At 36.9% G+C, this 19,552-nt stretch overlaps 1 protein-coding gene across 3 annotated transcripts in view; it reads left to right on the forward strand.

Annotated features, from left to right (window-relative positions):
* The window catches only part of Ipo11 (importin 11), a 152,190-nt gene that overhangs the window by 71,746 nt on the left and 60,892 nt on the right, over positions 1-19,552 (forward strand). For all 3 annotated transcript variants that reach the window (XM_052159462.1, XM_052159463.1, XM_052159464.1), the window contains 4 exons: positions 3,571-3,686; positions 8,795-8,871; positions 12,226-12,305; positions 12,723-12,803. In XM_052159462.1, the coding sequence (XP_052015422.1) occupies positions 3,571-3,686; positions 8,795-8,871; positions 12,226-12,305; positions 12,723-12,803 (354 nt within the window). The remainder of the gene's footprint in view (positions 1-3,570; positions 3,687-8,794; positions 8,872-12,225; positions 12,306-12,722; positions 12,804-19,552) is intronic.

Here is a 19,552-nt window from a genome sequence, read left to right on the forward strand (position 1 = left end):
ATCCTGAGAGGGGCCTAGAACAAGACACAGTTCCTAAGGACATGCCTGAGGTGGCCTGTTTTCACCGGATTGGCCTGGACTCCTAAGCTTTTCACAGTCCTCCAAAGTGGTACCAGCAGCTAGGGAGCAAGTCTTTAATGGATTTTTCTGTGATTGACATGTTATACTAAGCAATAACAAGTCTTATGTGCCACAATATGGTGATTTTTTTCTTTAAACATTAATTTTAGATACAGATAGGGTAAAGTCAGTTATTTATTTTAATGAAGAGTGATAGTGCTCTCTTCTGCTCTCTTTGCTATTTTGTAGAAGAGTCTACTTTCAGCTTTTCAAGTAGTAAGGTCTAGATTTCTTCATCTTCCTAGCTCTAGGTAACATGCAAATATTGTTTATTTTTGCATGCATGTTTGTGTGTGTGTGTGTGCACCATTCATGTAGAAATAAGAGGATAATTTAGGAGACTTAGTTCTCTTGTACTGTGTGGGTCCCAGGGATTAAACTTGATCTTCAGGCTTGATGGCAAACAGCTGTACTCAGTGAATTGTTTTGTTGACCCCTTGTACTGGCTGGTTTTGACACAAGCTGGAGTTATCACAGAGAAAGGAGCCTCTGGTGAGGAAATGCCTCCATGAAATCCATCTGTGGGGCATTTTCTCAATTTGTGATCAAGGCAGGGAGGGCCCATTGTGGGTGCTGCCATTCCTAGGCTAGTAGTCCTGGGTTCTATAAGAGAGCAGGCTGAGCAAGCCAGGGGAAGCAAGCCAGTAATAACATCTCTCCATGGCCTCTGCATGAGCTCCTGCCCTGTGTGAGTTCCTGTCTTGACTTTCTTTGGTGATGAACAGCAATGTGAATGTGCAAGCTGAATAAACCCTTTCCTCCATAACTTGCTTCTTGGTCATGATGTTTGTGCAGGAATAGAAAACTTGATTAAGGCACCCCATTTTTTCTACTTTATTCGAGCTTTGTTTTCTAGCATTGCTAAGTCAGATACTACTTAACTTCTCACTTTCCAAATTTGATTACTTTTATCTCTTCTAATATTCTTTTGTGTTTATGGTCATAGGTCTTTTAAATTTTTATACTGTTTCATTGGTTTTTAGGAAACAAATAGTAAACATATTTGTCCAGTCTGTGATTTGGTCAGCTTTCTAAACATGCCATCTTAGTGTTCCTAATGTTCCATAGATAGTGTAGTTGGATAATGAACTTCAGAATTCATATATGTGAGATGGATCTAGAAGGCTAAAGAACGTAATGTTCAAAGGATAATTTTTCTTAAAAAATAATATTGTTACTACTACTACTACTACTACTACTACTACTACTACTACAAAACAACCACCCAGAGAAGAACTGGGAACACTGGTTTAGAATGGGAGTGATACCAGGTCATTGTTAGAAACATCTATTAACAATGAAAATGGTGATCAATGCAGCAATTAAATAAACAACAGGAAGGGAAACAATTTGAAAAGAATTATAGAGATAGAATTGTGGTTTGTGCAGGTGCAGAGTGAGGGCAGGGAGGAGCCAGGGAGGGCTGTGATGTATGTTGTCACCAGGTAGACAGTTGCTCCTGTCACTTGAGAAAGTGTATGAAAAGGTTAGTTGACACTAGTGGTTAGGGTGCCCTGGGCCATGATACCCCAAGTCATTTGAGTGTCTGAACTTCAAAAATTGCCTTAGAGAAAATAGATTTGTCCATAGTATGCTCAGTTGGCACAAGAACAGTGGCTACCATTAGGAGAGTGCACTCTTTCATAGTCCTCCTCCTTTCCTTTTCTCTCTCATCCTTCTCCATCCAGGGCCTTATGTAGTCTAGTTGGCCTTGAACTCACTTAGACAGCTGTGGAGGATTTTGAACTCCTGACTCTCCTGTCTCAGCCTATCAAGTGCTGTAATTATAGATAAATACCACCATATCTTAAATTTGGGGAAAAAAACCTTTCACAGGAAATTTGCAAAGATAGTTATATTCCCTTCCATCATCTGTAGTTATTTTAGAATATGATTTTTCCTTTCTTCACTTCTAGTAGGTTACTGAATCACTGATATATATATATATATTAAATGAACTTTTATAGTAACATAGTAATTATCAAGCCAGCCAGGGCTCTACAGTAAAGCTGGGTCTCCTGAAACTAAATGAAAACAATCAGAAAACAGAGAGAGAGAGAGCGAGAGAGAGAGAGAGAGAGAGAGAGAGAGAGAGAGAGAGAGAGAGAGAGAGTGAGAGAGTGAGTTAGTTTATGTTATTTAAATTTACTGTAAAACTTTATTGGCATTTGAAAGATTTCCCAAGAATGGTATTTGATATTTTGTTTCTGGATTTATTATGGCTTAGAACTTGATTCCCCCCACCCCAACAAAGTCCTGTTTGTTTACTTTAAAGTATTTCCATTGTAAGATACTAAACTATTGTGTCTTAAGAGAATAATAGACAAACTAGAATTTTAGATTAAACTTTTTTCTTCTGTGTTCTAGAAACATTAAACATATAACAAAAAATTCCCCATGAAAGATAATGTAGAAAACATACAAAGTAAATATTTATTTGCTTTTTTCCGTGGTTTTCTTTTTCTCATGTCTGATTCTGATGGTTCTGTGAGTTTTCGCTTAGATATAGTTTTATGTATATACTAAATATACAGAATCATAGGTATCTTTAAAAATTCTTTGCTGTGGAATTGTTACATACATTTCTGTTTCTTTAAGTCCAATATGTAATTATTTTTGAATAGCTTTGCATTTCTTACTATGTGGTTGTTCATGCCTGCTTAGTATTGTTAAATATGCATATACTATGATAGCACTGAACAGTTCAGGTTGGGCTAATTTCATACTTGTTATTTAGCTGAGTGTGTTTATACAGTTTAAATACCAGTGTAACTACTTTTTCTGTAGTCATAGCATGGGTGAAACATGAGCATTCCTAACCTAAAATTAAAAATGCTGCAGAGCAGGAAACTTTATGGCACCGAGTTGATACCACAAGTAGAGACTTCACAGCTGGCCTGCTAAGCAGTAGATACACTAATGTATTGAATTACCTTTGGGATATAAACATAAGGTATATATAAATTATAAATGAATTTTATATTGAGATTTCAGTTACATTCCCAAGATATTTTATTATTTATTTATAACCATTCTAGAAATTGAAATTCAAAATCTTAAATTTCTTCTTTTCTAATCATTTCAAATAAGGAAGACTCAACCTATATGTGGAATTTCTTAATAGGCACAGATACATTTAGCCTTGGTGCATATGTATGTATGTATGTGTATGTGTGTGTATGTATGTGTATATATATATATACATATATATATATTCACACATATATATGTACATATATACATAGTTGCCATCTAGACAGGATGACAGTATTTTCATTTTTACATTTCAGTAATAAATAGATGTTTTATTTGCTAGTGTAATGAGGACTATCTTAAAAGACTCTTATTTACTTTATTTAATATAAATTATTTTCTGAGACAGGTAATTAATTGGTGGTAAGGAGGGATCTTAGAGTATCTTATCATAAATTGTATGTATACTTCCTGTAGGGATTAGGAGCAGACAGCAAGAACCTGTACCCTTTCCTGCTCCCAGTTATCCAGCTGAGTACAGATGTTTCGCAGCCTCCACATGTTTATCTTCTGGAAGACGGTCTGGAATTATGGTAAGTGGGAGAACTTGATACTATGGATTCCCCTGCTGCTGCTTCCTCTGCTTGTGTTCCTAGAGCAGAGGTCACTTAACAGCTTGAATGCTCAGCATTTAAAGATAAGCATATGGAGCTGTTACCCCCTGGTTGTTTCCTCTTCCCACTGCTGTTCTGTGGAGGCTCCTGACAGTCAGCTAACGAGAAATGGTTCTCCACACCTCCATGGTCGTTTATAACATCTGTAACTGTAGTCCCAGAGGATCTGACACTCTCTTCTGTCCTCCACAGGCACTGTATGGACATGGTGCACAGACATAATACAAGCAAAACACCTAAACACATAAACATTTTAAAAACAGAGAAACAGAGAGAAATTATAGCAGGAACCATGCTGCATTTCATATTTGGAATTTGGCAAGTAACCTAGGCATCTCGGAAATTTACTGAAACAAAACTTTGATCTTAAATTTTTGAGTATTTGAAATAAGATGTTTTGGGGAGTAGGGTATTGAGTTATATTTCAACCTCCTAACTGTCTCTCTAGCGAGATGGTCAATCTTAGCTCCATACACAGTAGCCATTCAGAACCTTCACACAATATTTGCTGAACAGGCAGTGTGTACTACTGAAAGCTTAGAAACAACCTCAAGAAGGAGCCGTGCTCCACGCTAACTTGATGCGACACAAAAGTTCTGCCTGCCTGTTGTGCTTAAGGACTGGTGCTGTCGAGTTCTCTCACTCTTCATCCTATCTCACGCCGGGAAGCCATTTTCTCCAGAGTTAATATGGAAGACGTGTAAAGTTTCTGCTGCAGTTTAATCACAGAATCATCCATAGAAAAATGAACATTTGTTTCTTGTCCTTCTGCCCTACTTCTCTTTTCTTTCCTAATTTTTGCTTAAAAATTAAGAGTTTTAATGTCGACTAGGGTATAGCTCAATAATAGCATGCTTGTCTCAAATTTGTACAGCCTACAAATCAATCTTCAGCATTATATAAATCAATGACAATATAAAGAAACAAAAACAAAATCCCCCCCCAAAAAGAAGAATCCAGTTTTGATTCTCAGGAATTGTTTTTGTTTTGTTTTGTTTTTGTGGAAACTACTAAGTTGTAAGTAAATGCTCTGTAAGAGAATATTAGATTAATGGCTTTAAATGTCATGGGGTAGGTTTTTACTGCTTGGAATGCACTCTTTATAGTCTTCCATATTGTTATTTGAGTAGCTTCTAGATTAGTGGTTCTCAGTGTTACTAATGCTGCAATTTTAATACAGTTCCTCATGTTGTGGTGACCCCAACTGTAAAATTATTTTCTAGCTACTTCCTAACTGTAATCTTGCTACTGTCATGAATCATAATATAAATATCTGATATGCAGATGCTCTTAAGCGACTCCTGTGAAAGGGTCATTCAATCTTCCCAGCAAGAAGTCTCATCCCACAGGTTGAGAATCTCTGATCTAGATAGTAGTTCTGAATCAGAAGGTGGTTTTAACCAATGATTCATAGATTGGATTTGTATAAGGGTAGATTGCTCGAGGTCAGTATTGGCAAACTTACTTGACACAGGGAGGACAGTGATATGTCATGTGTCCAGATGTGTTTGTTGTAGCTATTCCACTCTGATGCTTTAGTATCAGAAGACTCAGCCAGTATGTAATGAAACAGACAAATGTAATGATAGAAAATTGATTATAATGTTGGCTTTACCCCTATGATCTGTAGGGGTAATATTAATCTCTGTTACACGGGTACTTTCTTACAAACGTATAAATTTTCTGACATTTTTGTTTGTAGTGCTGATGATTGGATTGGTATTTTAGGTTTTCTACCACTGAGGTACAACTCCAGTGCTCTTTAGCTTCTAGTTTTGGTTGTGAGATAAGGTTCACTGTAGGCAAGCCTGCCTGGCTCAGGGTGTCCTTGAACATGCCTTCCTCTTGCCTTGGTCTCTTCAGTTCCTGAGGTTGTATAGACGCCTTCACTGTCAGGCTTGGCTCACAAAGCTGAATGTGTTTGTTAAGCATGTATGAGTTTTTGATGTGCCAGTTTTCAAAGGATTTTTTAAACAATAATAAAATTGTGTGGTTCTTTTTTTTTTTTCTCAAATGATTTATTTTTATTTTTTTATTTTATTTTATTTATTTATTTTTTTTATTCGATATATTTTTTATTTACATTTCAAATGATTCTTTTAATGGTAATTCTTCTCTTGTCTAACGTTATATGTAAATGAAAAAAACTGAGATAGTTGTTTTCTGGGGATAAGTCTCTGTAGCCCAGGCTGGCTCAAATCTCAAATGAAGGGGTTGGATTTTTGGCAACAGCATGGACATTTCATTTTGGCTAGCAATAGAAATGTGGATTTCTAAATTTTGTAGTGTGTTCCATTTGATGTCTTGTATTTTCTCAGTAAAATATGCAGCATGGCCATCAGCTGACAGTTACAGCCTAAAATAAGATATAAGCAGCTTGGGAAGGAGAGCCCTACAAATAACCAGTAAGACTAGGCTTCCTGTGGACACGCACTGCCAGGCCAAAGGCCACCCATTCTTTTCTACACTGAGGACTGAATCTGGGGCCTCCTGTTTGTTAGCCGGCATGCTCCCTCTGAGCTGGCGCCAGACTTCCTAGGAGCTATAAAGTACTTTTAAGCAAAATTCTAACAAAAAGCCATATATGAAAAGTTTTTTGTTTGGTTTTGCTTTTCAGGAACTATTGAGCGGAACAATGAAAACTATAGTGACCTTTGTCAGCCATTGAGCATTAAGTCAATACTATCTTCAATTAAATGTAGAATAAATCAAAATGAACACTGTAGCTTTTTTTCTCCATCTACTTAAGATTATATTCCTATAAAAATATTTCAGAAAAATTTTGACTTCCTGAAATACTGTTTTCTGGGGTGGAGTTTTCACTTTTAGTATACTATAAAATTCTCCCAGTAGTTTGTCTTCATTCTGTTCTTGTTTATCAGTGAGTTGGAGCTATGTACTCACTGTACTCAGTGATAGTGCTTGGATTTATATACTTATGTTATCTATTTAATAATTAAAAATTAATTTCTTTACAAAGAAATGATTTTGTCAGGTGGTATATATATATATCCTGGGGGAGGAGGGATGACTTAGTGGTTAAGAACATAGTCTCTTCTTCCAGCGGACTGGGGCGACTTCTAGCACCCACACGGTGGCTCACAACTGTCTGTGACCCCTTCTGGTCACTGCAGGCACTAGGCACACACATGGTGCACAGACATACATACAGTCAACACACACACACACACACACACCACATTCACACATATACATTTATACATGCATACATGCATATACATATGTATAAAAGAAAGAAAAACATAAAAAGAATGGTATTTACTCTTTGGCGATTTGAATGGACCCATGCTTTGGGGTCAGTGATTCTTTTATAGTTTAGAATATAATTAATCCTCAGATTACTCCTCAGGTATAAGCCTGTATATACATACTTATTTTGGTTTTGGACAAAAAAAATATACTGTGGCTATTATTTAAATTATGTGTATATGTAAGCGTATTCTGTGAAGTTTAGAGCCTGTGGAGACCTGAAGAGGGTGTCAGATTCAGCAGGAACTGGAGATTCAAGCAGTTATGAGCTACTCGAGTCAGGGTTGCTGGGAACTGAACCCAAGTTGAGGCTGCAGATTCATCCTGGAGTATTATTTATTGCTCATATTTCACAAGTTTTAATCCATAATATCCTACGTTTACTGTAGTGCTGCACTTTTCAGTGATATAATTGCTCTGACGTTATGTTGGCAGTTATAGAAGTATGTCATTAAGGTCTAACTTTATCACATTACTGCTATAACTTACTATGAATTTTTAGGACAATAGCTGCACTTTTGCAATAATTCAAGCACCATTACCACGATGACATAAGAATGACTATTTTTACATACATGTTTGTTTATCCTGTCAGATGAATACGTCACAATATTATTTTGCTTTCTTGGTTCTAACTTACTGAAATATTTAATTTATTTTTTTCTGTGTGTTGGTATTTTTTTGTATTGCTACATTTTTGAAAAAAATTGTACTTTTGAAGAAATACTCTGATTATGCAACACTTTTTTTATGTTGTTTATTTAATAAATTTAGGGCTTAATGGTGTTCAGTGGTAAAGTGCTTGTTTACTGTGCCTGAGACCATACTTAACTACAAAAAGGAAAAAAATATTATTTAAACTTTTTTTCATGAATCATATTATATAATAATTATGGCAGTTATATTCCATTTTAAAATTCAGTTATCAAATTTTTTTAATTTACCTTGTCTTTGCATTGAGCAAAAGTTTGATACGTCGTTGCTATAAAGAACAATTCATCTTTAGAAAGCATGCAACATTAGTTGTTTTACTAGTTCATTAGCCAGTTTGTCATTGGAGGAACACAGATTTGATCAGAAAATTTAGAACAGAATAACTTTATCCCTCTTGCATCAGCATAACAATAATGATTTTGTGTAAAATTATTTTTATTTTAGCATACAGTATTATTTTTACTGTATATATAGAAATATATGTATATATAGAAAAATATGTGTGTATATATATACATATATGTATGTATGTGTATATATATATATACATATATGTATGTATGTGTATATATATATATGAGAGAGAGAGAGAGAAAGAGAGAGATAGACTGAAGAATAATTTAGCATGACTTGAAAGCATGAAGATGTGAATTCAATTCCTAGAGCACACTAAAAAGAAAGAAGGGAGGGAAGGAAAACACCACACTTGGGCTTGGTGGCATGTTTGCTGTCACCCCAACACTAGGGATTGCAGAGATAGCTGCATCCAGGGTGGGCTTGCTGGCTAGTAAACTTAGATAAATGCTGAGTTCTTGGTCGGTGAGAGAACATGTCAGAAAAAATAAGAAGTGGCAAGTACCTGAAGAACGGTACCCAGGCTGCCCCGAGGCCCCCGTGTGGGTGTGCATGCACACAGATTGGGGATGTTGCCAGGAGCTTTACACACGTCACATTGCTTCCCTAAATGAAATGTTTTTGTACTTGAGTTGTTTTAATGGTGTGAGTGGATGTCAGAAGTGCATTCATTGTGTTTTTCACCCTAGGTTAGTGACATTGGAGAACAGCCCATGTGTCACACCAGAACTGCTTCGTATATTTCAGAACATGTCACCTCTTCTTGGTATGTCTTCAGATCTTACTGAGATGTTTGATAATGTAACCATAGCCAAAAAGTATTTTTCCTGACTTTAAAGTTACCCCTTCCCTTTTATAAGTCCCATATATTGACAAGTTAGTGTTTTTATAGAAATTATTACATATATTTTTGAAGTACCTTCCATTAATTTAAAAGTAAACACTAAATAACATTGCTTTATGGAAAAAAATTCAATTAAACTAAGATATAAACTCACTACAAGTTGAACTTGAACTTTGCTTGATGAATTTTGTTTGATAGTTCTTCTAAATGCTACTTGAAGAATATATTTTGAAACTGCTTCTTTATAACATAGTTTCACTCAGTTCACTTTACACAGGGAGTTTGTGCTGTTGGCTGTTTAAGCATTGTACATACTTTTGCTTTGGCTAAGGAACCACTGAAGTTTTAGTGTCACATATAGTTTGCTGAAGTATGTTTGCTAAACACACATAATGTATGTGTTGTCCCTGTCAACTTAACATGGCCTCACACATGCTAGACTGCCTCTTTCCATTGAGCTGTAATTCCCTCAGCACTATACAGTTCCGAACATCACATTTGACATGATTCTGAGAGTTCTATCCACTTAACTCTTTCAGTCTTTCAGAGATGTATCTAGATTCTACCTAGTATCAACATTATTTTCATAGTAATAATATAGTGCCTTAGGGTTTTACTGCTGTGAACAGACACCTTGACCAAGGCAAGTCTTACAGAGGACAACATTGAATTGGGGCTGGCTTACAGGTTCAGAGGTTCAGTTCAGTATTATTAAGGTAGGAACATGGCAGCATCCAGGCAGGCATGGTGCAGGAGAAGCTAAGAGTTCTATATCTTCATCTGAAGGCTGCTAGTGGAAGACTCTTTTCCAGGAAGCTAGGACTAGGGTCTTAAAGCCCACTCCCACAGTGACACACCTACTCCAACAAGGCCACACCTCCAAATAGTGCCAGTCCCTGTGCCAAGCATATGCAAGCCACAAATAGTAAATCAGTACTTTTTCTTACACGTGAGGAACCATTACACGTGAGGAACCATTCTAAAGCATATCAGCACTATTTGTCTGTCTGTCTTATCTATCCATCCATCCATCCATCCATCCATCCATCCATCCGTCCGTCCGTCCATCTATCTGTCCGTCCGGGTGGTGGGGAATGTTGGACCACAGTTTTCACCTCACTGGTTAGTGCGGCCTTCCATTGACTTACACCCCTAGCTTAGACTCTCTTAAAAATAATGCTTTGAGTATAAAGTCATCCTAGTAAGTGAATTTGCCAAGTCAATTGCACACTTAAATTTATGGCATATTTAATTATACACATACTAATTATACACAGTTCAGTTTACTGGCCCTTTGATTATTTTTTAAAATTTGATTTTTAATTCTTGTGTATGTGTGCTGTATGTGTGTGTCTACTGGTGTGTACACCTGTACATGCATCTGTGGAGACTGGGTCAGGAATTTTCTCTGTTACTCTTGTTTGTGTAAATGAGTATGTGTTGATGTAAATGTTCCCATACATGTGTGCATGCCTAAAGAGAGTGTCATACCCCTTGGAGCTAAAGTTACAGGCATTACCAGATGTTCTGCTTTACGTGGGTGCTAGGACTTGGATCTCCTGAGTGAATAGCAAGTGCCCCTAGCTCCTGGCCCTTCTTGTTACTACCTCTGTTTCGTGTGACGGTCTGTCACTCAGCCGGAGCTCACTCGTCGGCTAGCCTTGCTGGCCAGTAAGTCTGTGGGCTCCCCGTGCTCCGCCGCCCTGCACTGACGTTTGTTCGTCACTCGCTGCCATGACTAGCTTCTTATGGAGGGGTGTGGCCCCCCGTGCAGAGCCTCGTGCTTATGCAGGAAGTCAGGGGCTCACTGAGTCTCTCCCTAGCCCTCAGTTCCCATGGAGACTCAGCCATGAAGCATCTGTAATTCTTTTATTAAAACTTCGTTGACTATTGTTCTAGGCAATTATCTTGATAGAAAATCCCCAAATTTGGACCGTTGGATAAGAATTTACTTATATTGAGAAATTTTATCAGAAGTGAAAATTCTAGTTGTAGTTTAGAAAAGTAGAGATTCTTTGAAAACAGGAGCGGACGTGAGCGGACACAGCTGTGACTGATTACAGTAGAACTTTCACAGGATAGAGGACGGTGATGACTAGATAGTGCCATTAATCACTTCATTTCTCCCAAGGCTGTTTCCTCTCTATTCCCTTCCCCCTTCCTCCCCACTTTCTTTTCTTGAGGGCCTTTTAAAAATTATCTTTCATTCCTCATTCCTCCTCAGATTAGAAGAATTCTCAAGTAATAACCCAAAGTCTGGTTTTCATTAAATTGCCCTTTGCTACTTCCCCTTGGCATGCAGTCATTCCCAAAGGCAGCACCACTACTTCCTGCTGATTCCATAGAAAGCGCTGTCTTTTAGTTGTTTTAGGGAAAGAAAGGAAGTTTGCTTTGTATGACCTTGTGTCCTCTGGCTAAGGCCCTGTTTAGCTCTGCTCTACCTAAGTTGGCGATCATATGGAGTGCACGTCTGGCCAGCGAGACCGGCAGCCGGAACCTTCACACGGCAGGGTCACACGCTTTCATGGTTAGCTTCACACTGCAACCCTGCATTGCCGTCTTTCCCACTAAGAATTGAACATGCTTGGTCTCTACATACTTTTCTTTATAAACCAGGAAACCATAGGACCCAACTAAATTTTCGGTTTGAAATGAAAAGTCTTGGGCCATGTGCTTCCTAACTTTGTTCCAAATGGACAGAAGGGAAGAAAGCCTTTCTCAGTCGCCTTTTACTAGTGAGAGGTGAACCAGAGAGCACTTACTGGTAAAGGGTTTGGCCAGCTTTTAGATGCTGACCAGCTTGTGATACTGACTAGAATTATAGTCAGGACCATTTATAAAGAAAGCATGTAAGTTGCTTTTATTTTGTTTTCGTTTTATCCAGGCTGGCATTGAACTCACAATCCTCTTGCCTCAACCTCTTGAGTGCTGGAACTATAATTGTGTGTCACCACCCTTGCTGTAACTTAGTTTTTCTTTTTCATGTGCTTGTAGAGATTTTTCTTTTTCTTTTTCTGATGATAAAGCATTATCAATCCTGTCTGATCTTCTATCCTAGAGCTCCCATCCAGCTGCCTTGCAAACGGTAAGCTGCATGCTTGCTGCTTCAGGGGCCATCGAAAGTCAAAGTCACAATAGTAATCATGGTTGGAAACAAGCTTGAGTGCTTCATGTTGCTATAGCACCTTAGTTTTAACTAAAATGAACCATCACTTCACTTATATTTTGCACAGCTAGTTAATTTGCTCTTTTAAAAAATAATTACTGTTTTGGCAGAATTAAGTTCAGAGAATCTCAGAACCTGCTTTAAGATCATCAATGGCTATATCTTTTTATCATCAACAGAATTTTTACAGGTATGTCAGAACACCTTTTGCATTGTTAATAATTATATATTATTATTTTGGGGTTTTGTGGTATCAGAAAGTACCTTTTCAAAGTTCAAATTTGGTCTTGTTACTTTAGTGGGTAGAAATTTTATTTCCTTTGTAAGTATTCCTCACTGCAGGAAGGGTGGGATCAGCATCCAGTTCCACTGATACTGAATACAGAAAATGCACTATATATGTAAATATATGCTCAGCAATCAGTGTTTCAGTAAACTTACAAGCTATCTCTTTCAATCTTCCTAAGAAGGGATCTTACTTGAAATTGTTGTTTAGACCTTTAGTACCAGTTCTTGAATAGAGTGTGAGACCTTCCAAATTGAGTTTCTTGCTTTTTCAGTATTGTAGCTGTGCTCTTACACATATTGACCTTTGTTTGGATTTCAGACATATGCAGCAGGTTTATGCCAGTCCTTTTATGAGCTGCTACCAGAGATTACTACAGAAGGTCAAGTTCAAGTGCTCAAGGTATTGTCATTTTACATTGATTGTCACGTGTTACTGGGAAGGCTGGAGCCTCCTGAGTGTGGATGGTTGGAAAAGAGAGAAGCCGACACAGTTCCAGAGAGTGTTCCATCTGGCTTAATTCCTCTGTACCAAAGGCATTAAATTCAAGTGTGTGTACAAGTCACCTGGAGGGCTGTTAAAATGCAGTTTTGGATTTCTAATTTTTGTTTTGTCTTGTTTTTTTAATAATTTATTTATTTTATAATTTTATAAATAAAAATTATAAACATAATTTTATTTTATGTACATTGTTGATTTGACTGCATGTATGTCAGAGTGAGGGTGTCAGATCTCCTGGAACAGGAATTAGAGTTGTGAGCTGTCATGTGGGTGTTGGAATTGAACTCAGATCCTCTGGAAGAGCAGCCTGTGCTCTTAACCACTGAGCCATCTCTCCAGCCCCCTTCTAATATAATTTTAGCTAATTGGAATAATCTTTATCCTAAAACCTCATTGGATAGAAATGAATTAAAAGCTTTTTACCAACTTGCCCTAAGCCTAGCAACATTTGGTGTATCTTAAGTTCTCAGTTGTTCTTTGGTAGTGTTATAGAAATTAAGGTGTGTCTTCACACATGGGAAGCCAGCCAATGAGCTACACCCTCACCAGGGCAGCCTGCCTCCCAGACAGGGACTCAGACTCAGACCCTGAGTCTCCGCATGCGAAGCAGCAGTAGTCACCCTCTTCTACTGAGGACAGACAGCCTTCTCAGTTTGTTAGTCTACATTTGGGACAACAACTTCACTGACAGTTTTAACTTTAGTAGCTATTGAAGTTAGAGTGCTAAATTCATTGGGATCGTGTACAGTTAAGAACCAATAGCCTATAAATTATATGTATTATCTTTATATGACCTATGAAAAAAATACTATGACATAAATATAATAGCTCACCTGTAAACATAAATGTGTAACTGGATTAAACTAAATCAATATATATATACACACATACACAACACATGTATCAATATTTTACATATGGAATTTGAAAGCTATAGCTGTTAAATGTCTAATTTCTTAGCTGTGTTTAAGAAACACAATAAGAGAAGTAAATTCTGGCTAGACAAAGTTACTTTTTTAAAAGCTTATTTATTTATTTATTTTTTTCTAGACTGGGTCTTACTATGTAGCTTTGGCTATCTTAGACCTCAAACACATAAAGATCCACCTTCCTCTCTCCCCCAAGTGCAGGGATTAAAGGCATGTACCATTATGCCTGGCAAAGTCTTTCTATCTTGACAATTACATTTTTGTTAAGAAAACTCTGGCATTATCTTAGATCTTCAAGGTGGATTTTCTATCAGTGGAACTCACTACAAAATGTTTATTTCTTATTAAACCAATACATAGATGCTATAGATTTAACAGGAATAATAACCAGGTGAAATGGGTTTATTTAATTAGTGGATATTGAGTACTAGGAATGTACTACCTAGCACTAGTAAATCTTTTGATGTAAAAGGATATTTTAAGAAAATGGTGTGTTTATTTTATACTTTCATTTATAGTCTGAGAGAAATCTTATAGTTCTATTATAGCTCCTAATATTAGCTTATTATTTTCATTTTCAATATCTCCTAGATTCTGTTTCTTAAGAACAGGTTATACACCAGTCAATATGTTTTTGGCTAAACATAACTATTACAGTAATTTCTGATAGTGTTTGCAAGTAGCTTTTTTGTTTTTTGAAGCATAAAATTACAATTTTAAGAAAATTGAACAAAGAGACCAGCATGGCTGTTTCAGGAATCAGTGTTAGAGCAAAACTAGAGTTAACTCTTTGACTCAATACAGGTTATTTACACAGGCACAGGAATGTTCTAAAAATAATGAGTTGTTAGCATTAATTTGAGATGCATTTGTACACATGTAGCATTGTGAGTTTGGAAATTCTCACTTCTCATAGCCATATCCACATGCAGTATTATACCTTCATTATGATAAGGTTTACGATGAATTAACTATTTTTTGACAGTCTAATTCTATAATAACAGATGACACCATTATTTACTATGTCCTACATATTTGTAAGCACATAGCATGTAGCGTATGTTATCTACGTGTAAACAAGATGATAGTACTGTTTTTTTCATTGTTTTCAGATAAAAAATTAACAGGTAAGTGTTCAAGGTCAGAGAGCTAGTAATGGAGACATGATGTAAGCCTAGACATTCTGCTATTAAGATCCTCAGTCAGTATTTTTTTTATTCAGTATGAGGCCAAATCATGAATGTTGTCTTAGGAAGAGTTAAAACTTACTTTTTTGGTTTAAGAGAAGTCTATTTTATATATATATAAAAACACATCTTGAAAACAATTAGATTAAAAATTACAGTACAGCAAGTTCTTTTTTTGTTTTTTTGGTTTTTTGGAGACAGGGTTTCTCTGTGTAGCCCTGGCTGTCCTGGAACTCACTCTGTAGACCAGGCTGGCCTCAAACTCAGAAATCCACCTGCCTCTGCCTCCCAGAGTGCTGGGATTACAGGCGTGCGCCACCACCGCCCGGCAGTACAGCAAGTTCTATCTGTATTGATACACTACTTACTTAAAAATAGCGAGGATAAATGAAGGCATATCCAACCCTGAGTGAAGTACTTTGCAGTCTCAAATGGAGATAACCTCCATAGCTTCACAGTGATTTTGAGAGTATAATGCAATACCACTATCCACAATATTGATCCATTTAAAGAGTAAAAGAAAAATGGAATTGAAGCAGTAAACCAAATGAATAAAAGTAATTACAAAGCAGGAAATGGAAGAAAATTTGGAAGCTAGAGTTTAGACTGATATAGATGTTTGACATGATTTAAAGTAGTAAAAGGACTAATGCTAGCACTATGAGAACACAATAAAAACAAATCAAAAATTAAAAGCTAAAAAATATTTAACTTTCTTAAGAGAAATTATATGTATTTATTGTGATATTGTGGCAGTCACCTGAGAATACTTCCTTACATAGTATATAGTAAGTACAGTAGGCCATAGCATAAGAATCAAAAGAAAGAAAGAAATCAAATTGATATTTTATAATGCTGCTGCTTTTAATAATCCTGGCATTATCATTTTAAAATTAAAAAGTTTGTGACTGTATCTGTATATGTAGATATGTGTATTATAAATAAGATTATCAAGGTCTGTAATTTTCATTATAACAAATAATAGAATTGTTCCATGTGATTTCCTACATGTATATTACATGTCAGAGCACATGTCATAGTTACTCTTGGTTCCACAGCTCTATTCAAACACAGGACTAGGAAAAAATGTTAGAATTGTCTATCTTGAGTCTTCTGATCAATTCTGTTACCAGTTCTCTTTTTAAAACTTTTATGGCTAAGGGTTAATCTATCTTGATTTTCTCAAAAAACCAGCTCCTGGTTTTGTTGATTCTTTGTATGGGTCTCTTTGTTTCTACTTGATTGATTTCAGCCCTGAGTTTGATGATTTCCTGTCTTCTACTCCTCCTGGGTGAATTAGCTTCTTTTTGTTCCAGGGCTTTCAGGTGTGTCGTTAAGCTGCTAGTGTATGCTCTCTCCCGTTTCTTTTTGGAGGCACTCAGGACTATGAGTTTTCCTCTTAGCACTGCTTTCATTGTGTCCCATAGATTTGGGTATGTTGTGCCTTCATTTTCATTAAATGCTAAAAAGTCTTTGATTTCTTTCTTTATTTCTTCCTTGACCAAGGTATCATTGAGTATTGTTCAGTTTCCATGTGTGTGTGTGGGTTTTCTGTTGTTTTTATTGCTATTGAAGACCACTCTTATTCCATAGTGATCTGATAGGAGGCATGGGAATATTTCGATCTTCTTATATTTGTTGAGGTCTGTCTTGTGGAGAACGTACCATGAGTTGCTGAGAAAAAGGTATATTCTTTTGCTTTAGGATGAAATGTTCTATATATATTTGTTAAATCCAATTGGTCCAATGCTTTGATTAGTTTCACTGTGTCCCTGTTTAGTTTCTGTTTTCTTGATCTGTTGTCCATTGAGGAGAGTAAAGTGTTGAAGTTGTCCACGATTATTGTGTTAGGTGCAATGTGTGCTTTGAGCCTTAGTAAAGTTTCTTTTACAAATGAGGGTGCCCTTGCATTGGGGCATAGTTGTTCAATATGGAGAGTTCTTCTTGGTGGATTTTTCCTTTGACCAGTAAGAAGTGTCTCTTTTGAAGACTTTAGGTTGAAAGTCAATTTTATCTGATATTAGAATGGGACACATTCTCCACTATGTTCATAGCAGCCTTATTTATAATAGCCAGAAGCTGGAAAGAACCCAGATGTCCCTCAAGGGAGGAATGGATACAGAAAATGTGGTATATTTACACAATGGAATACTACTCAGCAATTAAAAACAATGAATTCATGAAATTCTTAGGCAAATGGTTGGATCTGGAAAATATCATCCTAAGTGAGGTAACCCATTCACAAAACAGCACACATGGAATGCAGTCACTGATAAGTGGATATTAGCCCAGAAGCTCTGAATACCCAAGACACAATTCACATATCAAATGACTCCCAAGAAGGATGGAGATGTCCCCGGTCCTGAAAAGGCTTGTTCCAGCATTGTAGGGGAACACCAGGACAGAGAAATAGGAGGGGGGGGGGAAGTTAATGGGCTTGGGGAACTTATGGGGAGGGGGAAACCGGGAAAGGGAAAGTCATTTGAAATGTAAACAAAGAATATAGAAAAAAAATTATAATTAAAAATACTTTTATGATTGTTTTCCATACTTCCTTTTAAAGTCAAATAATGACATTTTTCTATATAATACTTGTTTTGTTTTTGCAACAGGGTCTCACTATGTAGCCCTAGCTGGACTGGAACTGGTTATGTAGAGTAGGCTGACCTTGAACTAACTCCCAGAGAGTTGCCTGCCTCTGCATTCTGAGTGCTAGGATTAAAGTTGTGCACCAGCATGCCTATCCCTCTACAAAACACTTTAAGACAGTTATTTTTCTACCTGTGCTTTCTGAACTTAATTTCAAAGATTCAGCCTTGAGGTATTTATTGATTCTTTGTACAACATTGACTGTAGTTTACCTAAAACGGAAATGTACAAAGGATAGTGTTGCTTATATTTAACATATGTGAATGATGTATATAGAGGAGTTTAATCCTCTAAACATAAACAGGAGTATTTGTTTCTTCTCATATAGAAGACTGTGAGACTTCGCGTTGTTAATTCTCCAAAACAGAGATCGAGCGGTTCCTGTGGGTTCCTTGAGTTAACCTTAACATGAGGAGTAAAGGATATCATTTAGTCACTTAGAGAGAAAAGGCTTCTCTAAAAAGCCTTAATCAGACACATCTTTGCCAGATATTTCTTCTTACTTAGCGATAACTACTGGTGTTGCTTGTAGCTAGCTATTTTGCATATTTCATGTCTGTAAACAATACCTTTGAACTATTCTCTCATAAGTTGCTAATGCTAGAAAATATCTAGGATGACCACTTTTCAGCACTGTCCGTCAAAGTCCTCTCACTTTTCTTGCTAGATTGGTATTTAGGGTGTTTGGTTTTTATTTTCCTGCTCAAAGTGAGATGGGCATTTAGCTGTGATTATTATTTTCCATATAACCTAATCTTTTGATTCTTGGGAATTAGTAAGAATCCTTTTCTTTTATACTTTAGACAATAAACTGTGACAGATACTTCAGCTTATGTTCAGACACAGCAGCTTTTCTGTTAATGTCCTTGACAAATCTGTCTTCCAGAGCCCCATTGGCCTTTTCTTTTTCCTTTTTTTTAAAAGATTTGTTTATTTTATGTATGTGAGTATACTGTTACTGTCCTCAGACATACCAGAAGAAGGCATTGGTTCTCCATTATAGATGGTTGTCAGCCATCATGCAGTTGCTGGGAATTGAACTCAGGACCCCTGGAACAGCAGCCAGTGCGCTTAACCACTGAGCCATCTCTCCAGCCCCCCATTGGCTTTCTCTTCCAAGCCCTTCCTTCTTCAGAGCTGTGACCCTTCTTAATGTTTTCTGAAATTTGATAGTGGTTTACCTGAGCATGTCTGTCTGTCTGTCTGTCTGTCTTTCTTTCTTTCCTTCTTTCTTTCTTTCTTTCTTGCTTGCTTGCTTGCTTGCTTTCTTGCTTTCTCTTGCTTTCTTGCTTATTTGCTTTAAATTATGTGTGTCACTGAGGAGTCCCTTTTGTTCTAGACTCAATTCTGTTCTCTATAGAACATTTCGTGCTCTTATGAGGTTAAGGCCAACAGTCCAGATATTAAGACCTGAGTGTATCTGGCACCTGGTGTTCAGTGGACTTTACCCCAGCATTCTTGTAGTCTTCCTTTTCAGCCTTCATTGTCTTTCGCCTTGCTTTTAGCTTCTTTTTTTCTCTTTCCTGAAGGTGTAGGTCCTATTCTTTCCTCTGCTTTTTAGGGAAGAGGGGTATATGAGGGGTGTGACTTGGGGTGTTTCTCAGCCCCTCAGAGTTCAGTACTGTGCTCTGATCAGTCACTAAGGTGAAATATATATATGACACATTCCCTCTCCTAATAATTTTTTGGTAAACCTAACTGTACTTATTCTTAACAGTATTGGCTTTGTGGCCAGGTTTTCCAGTAATAAAAGCAGTGCTTTTGTTGGGTGTGATGAAATACACCTATAATTCTAACCCTCAGGGATAGACAGGGTCAATAATATGAGGGCAGCCTGGACTACATAGCAAGACCCTGTCTTAAACTGGAGAAAATGAACACAAGC

The sequence above is a fragment of the Apodemus sylvaticus genome, chromosome 16, assembly GCF_947179515.1.
Source record: "Apodemus sylvaticus chromosome 16, mApoSyl1.1, whole genome shotgun sequence".
NCBI lineage: Eukaryota > Metazoa > Chordata > Mammalia > Rodentia > Muridae > Apodemus > Apodemus sylvaticus.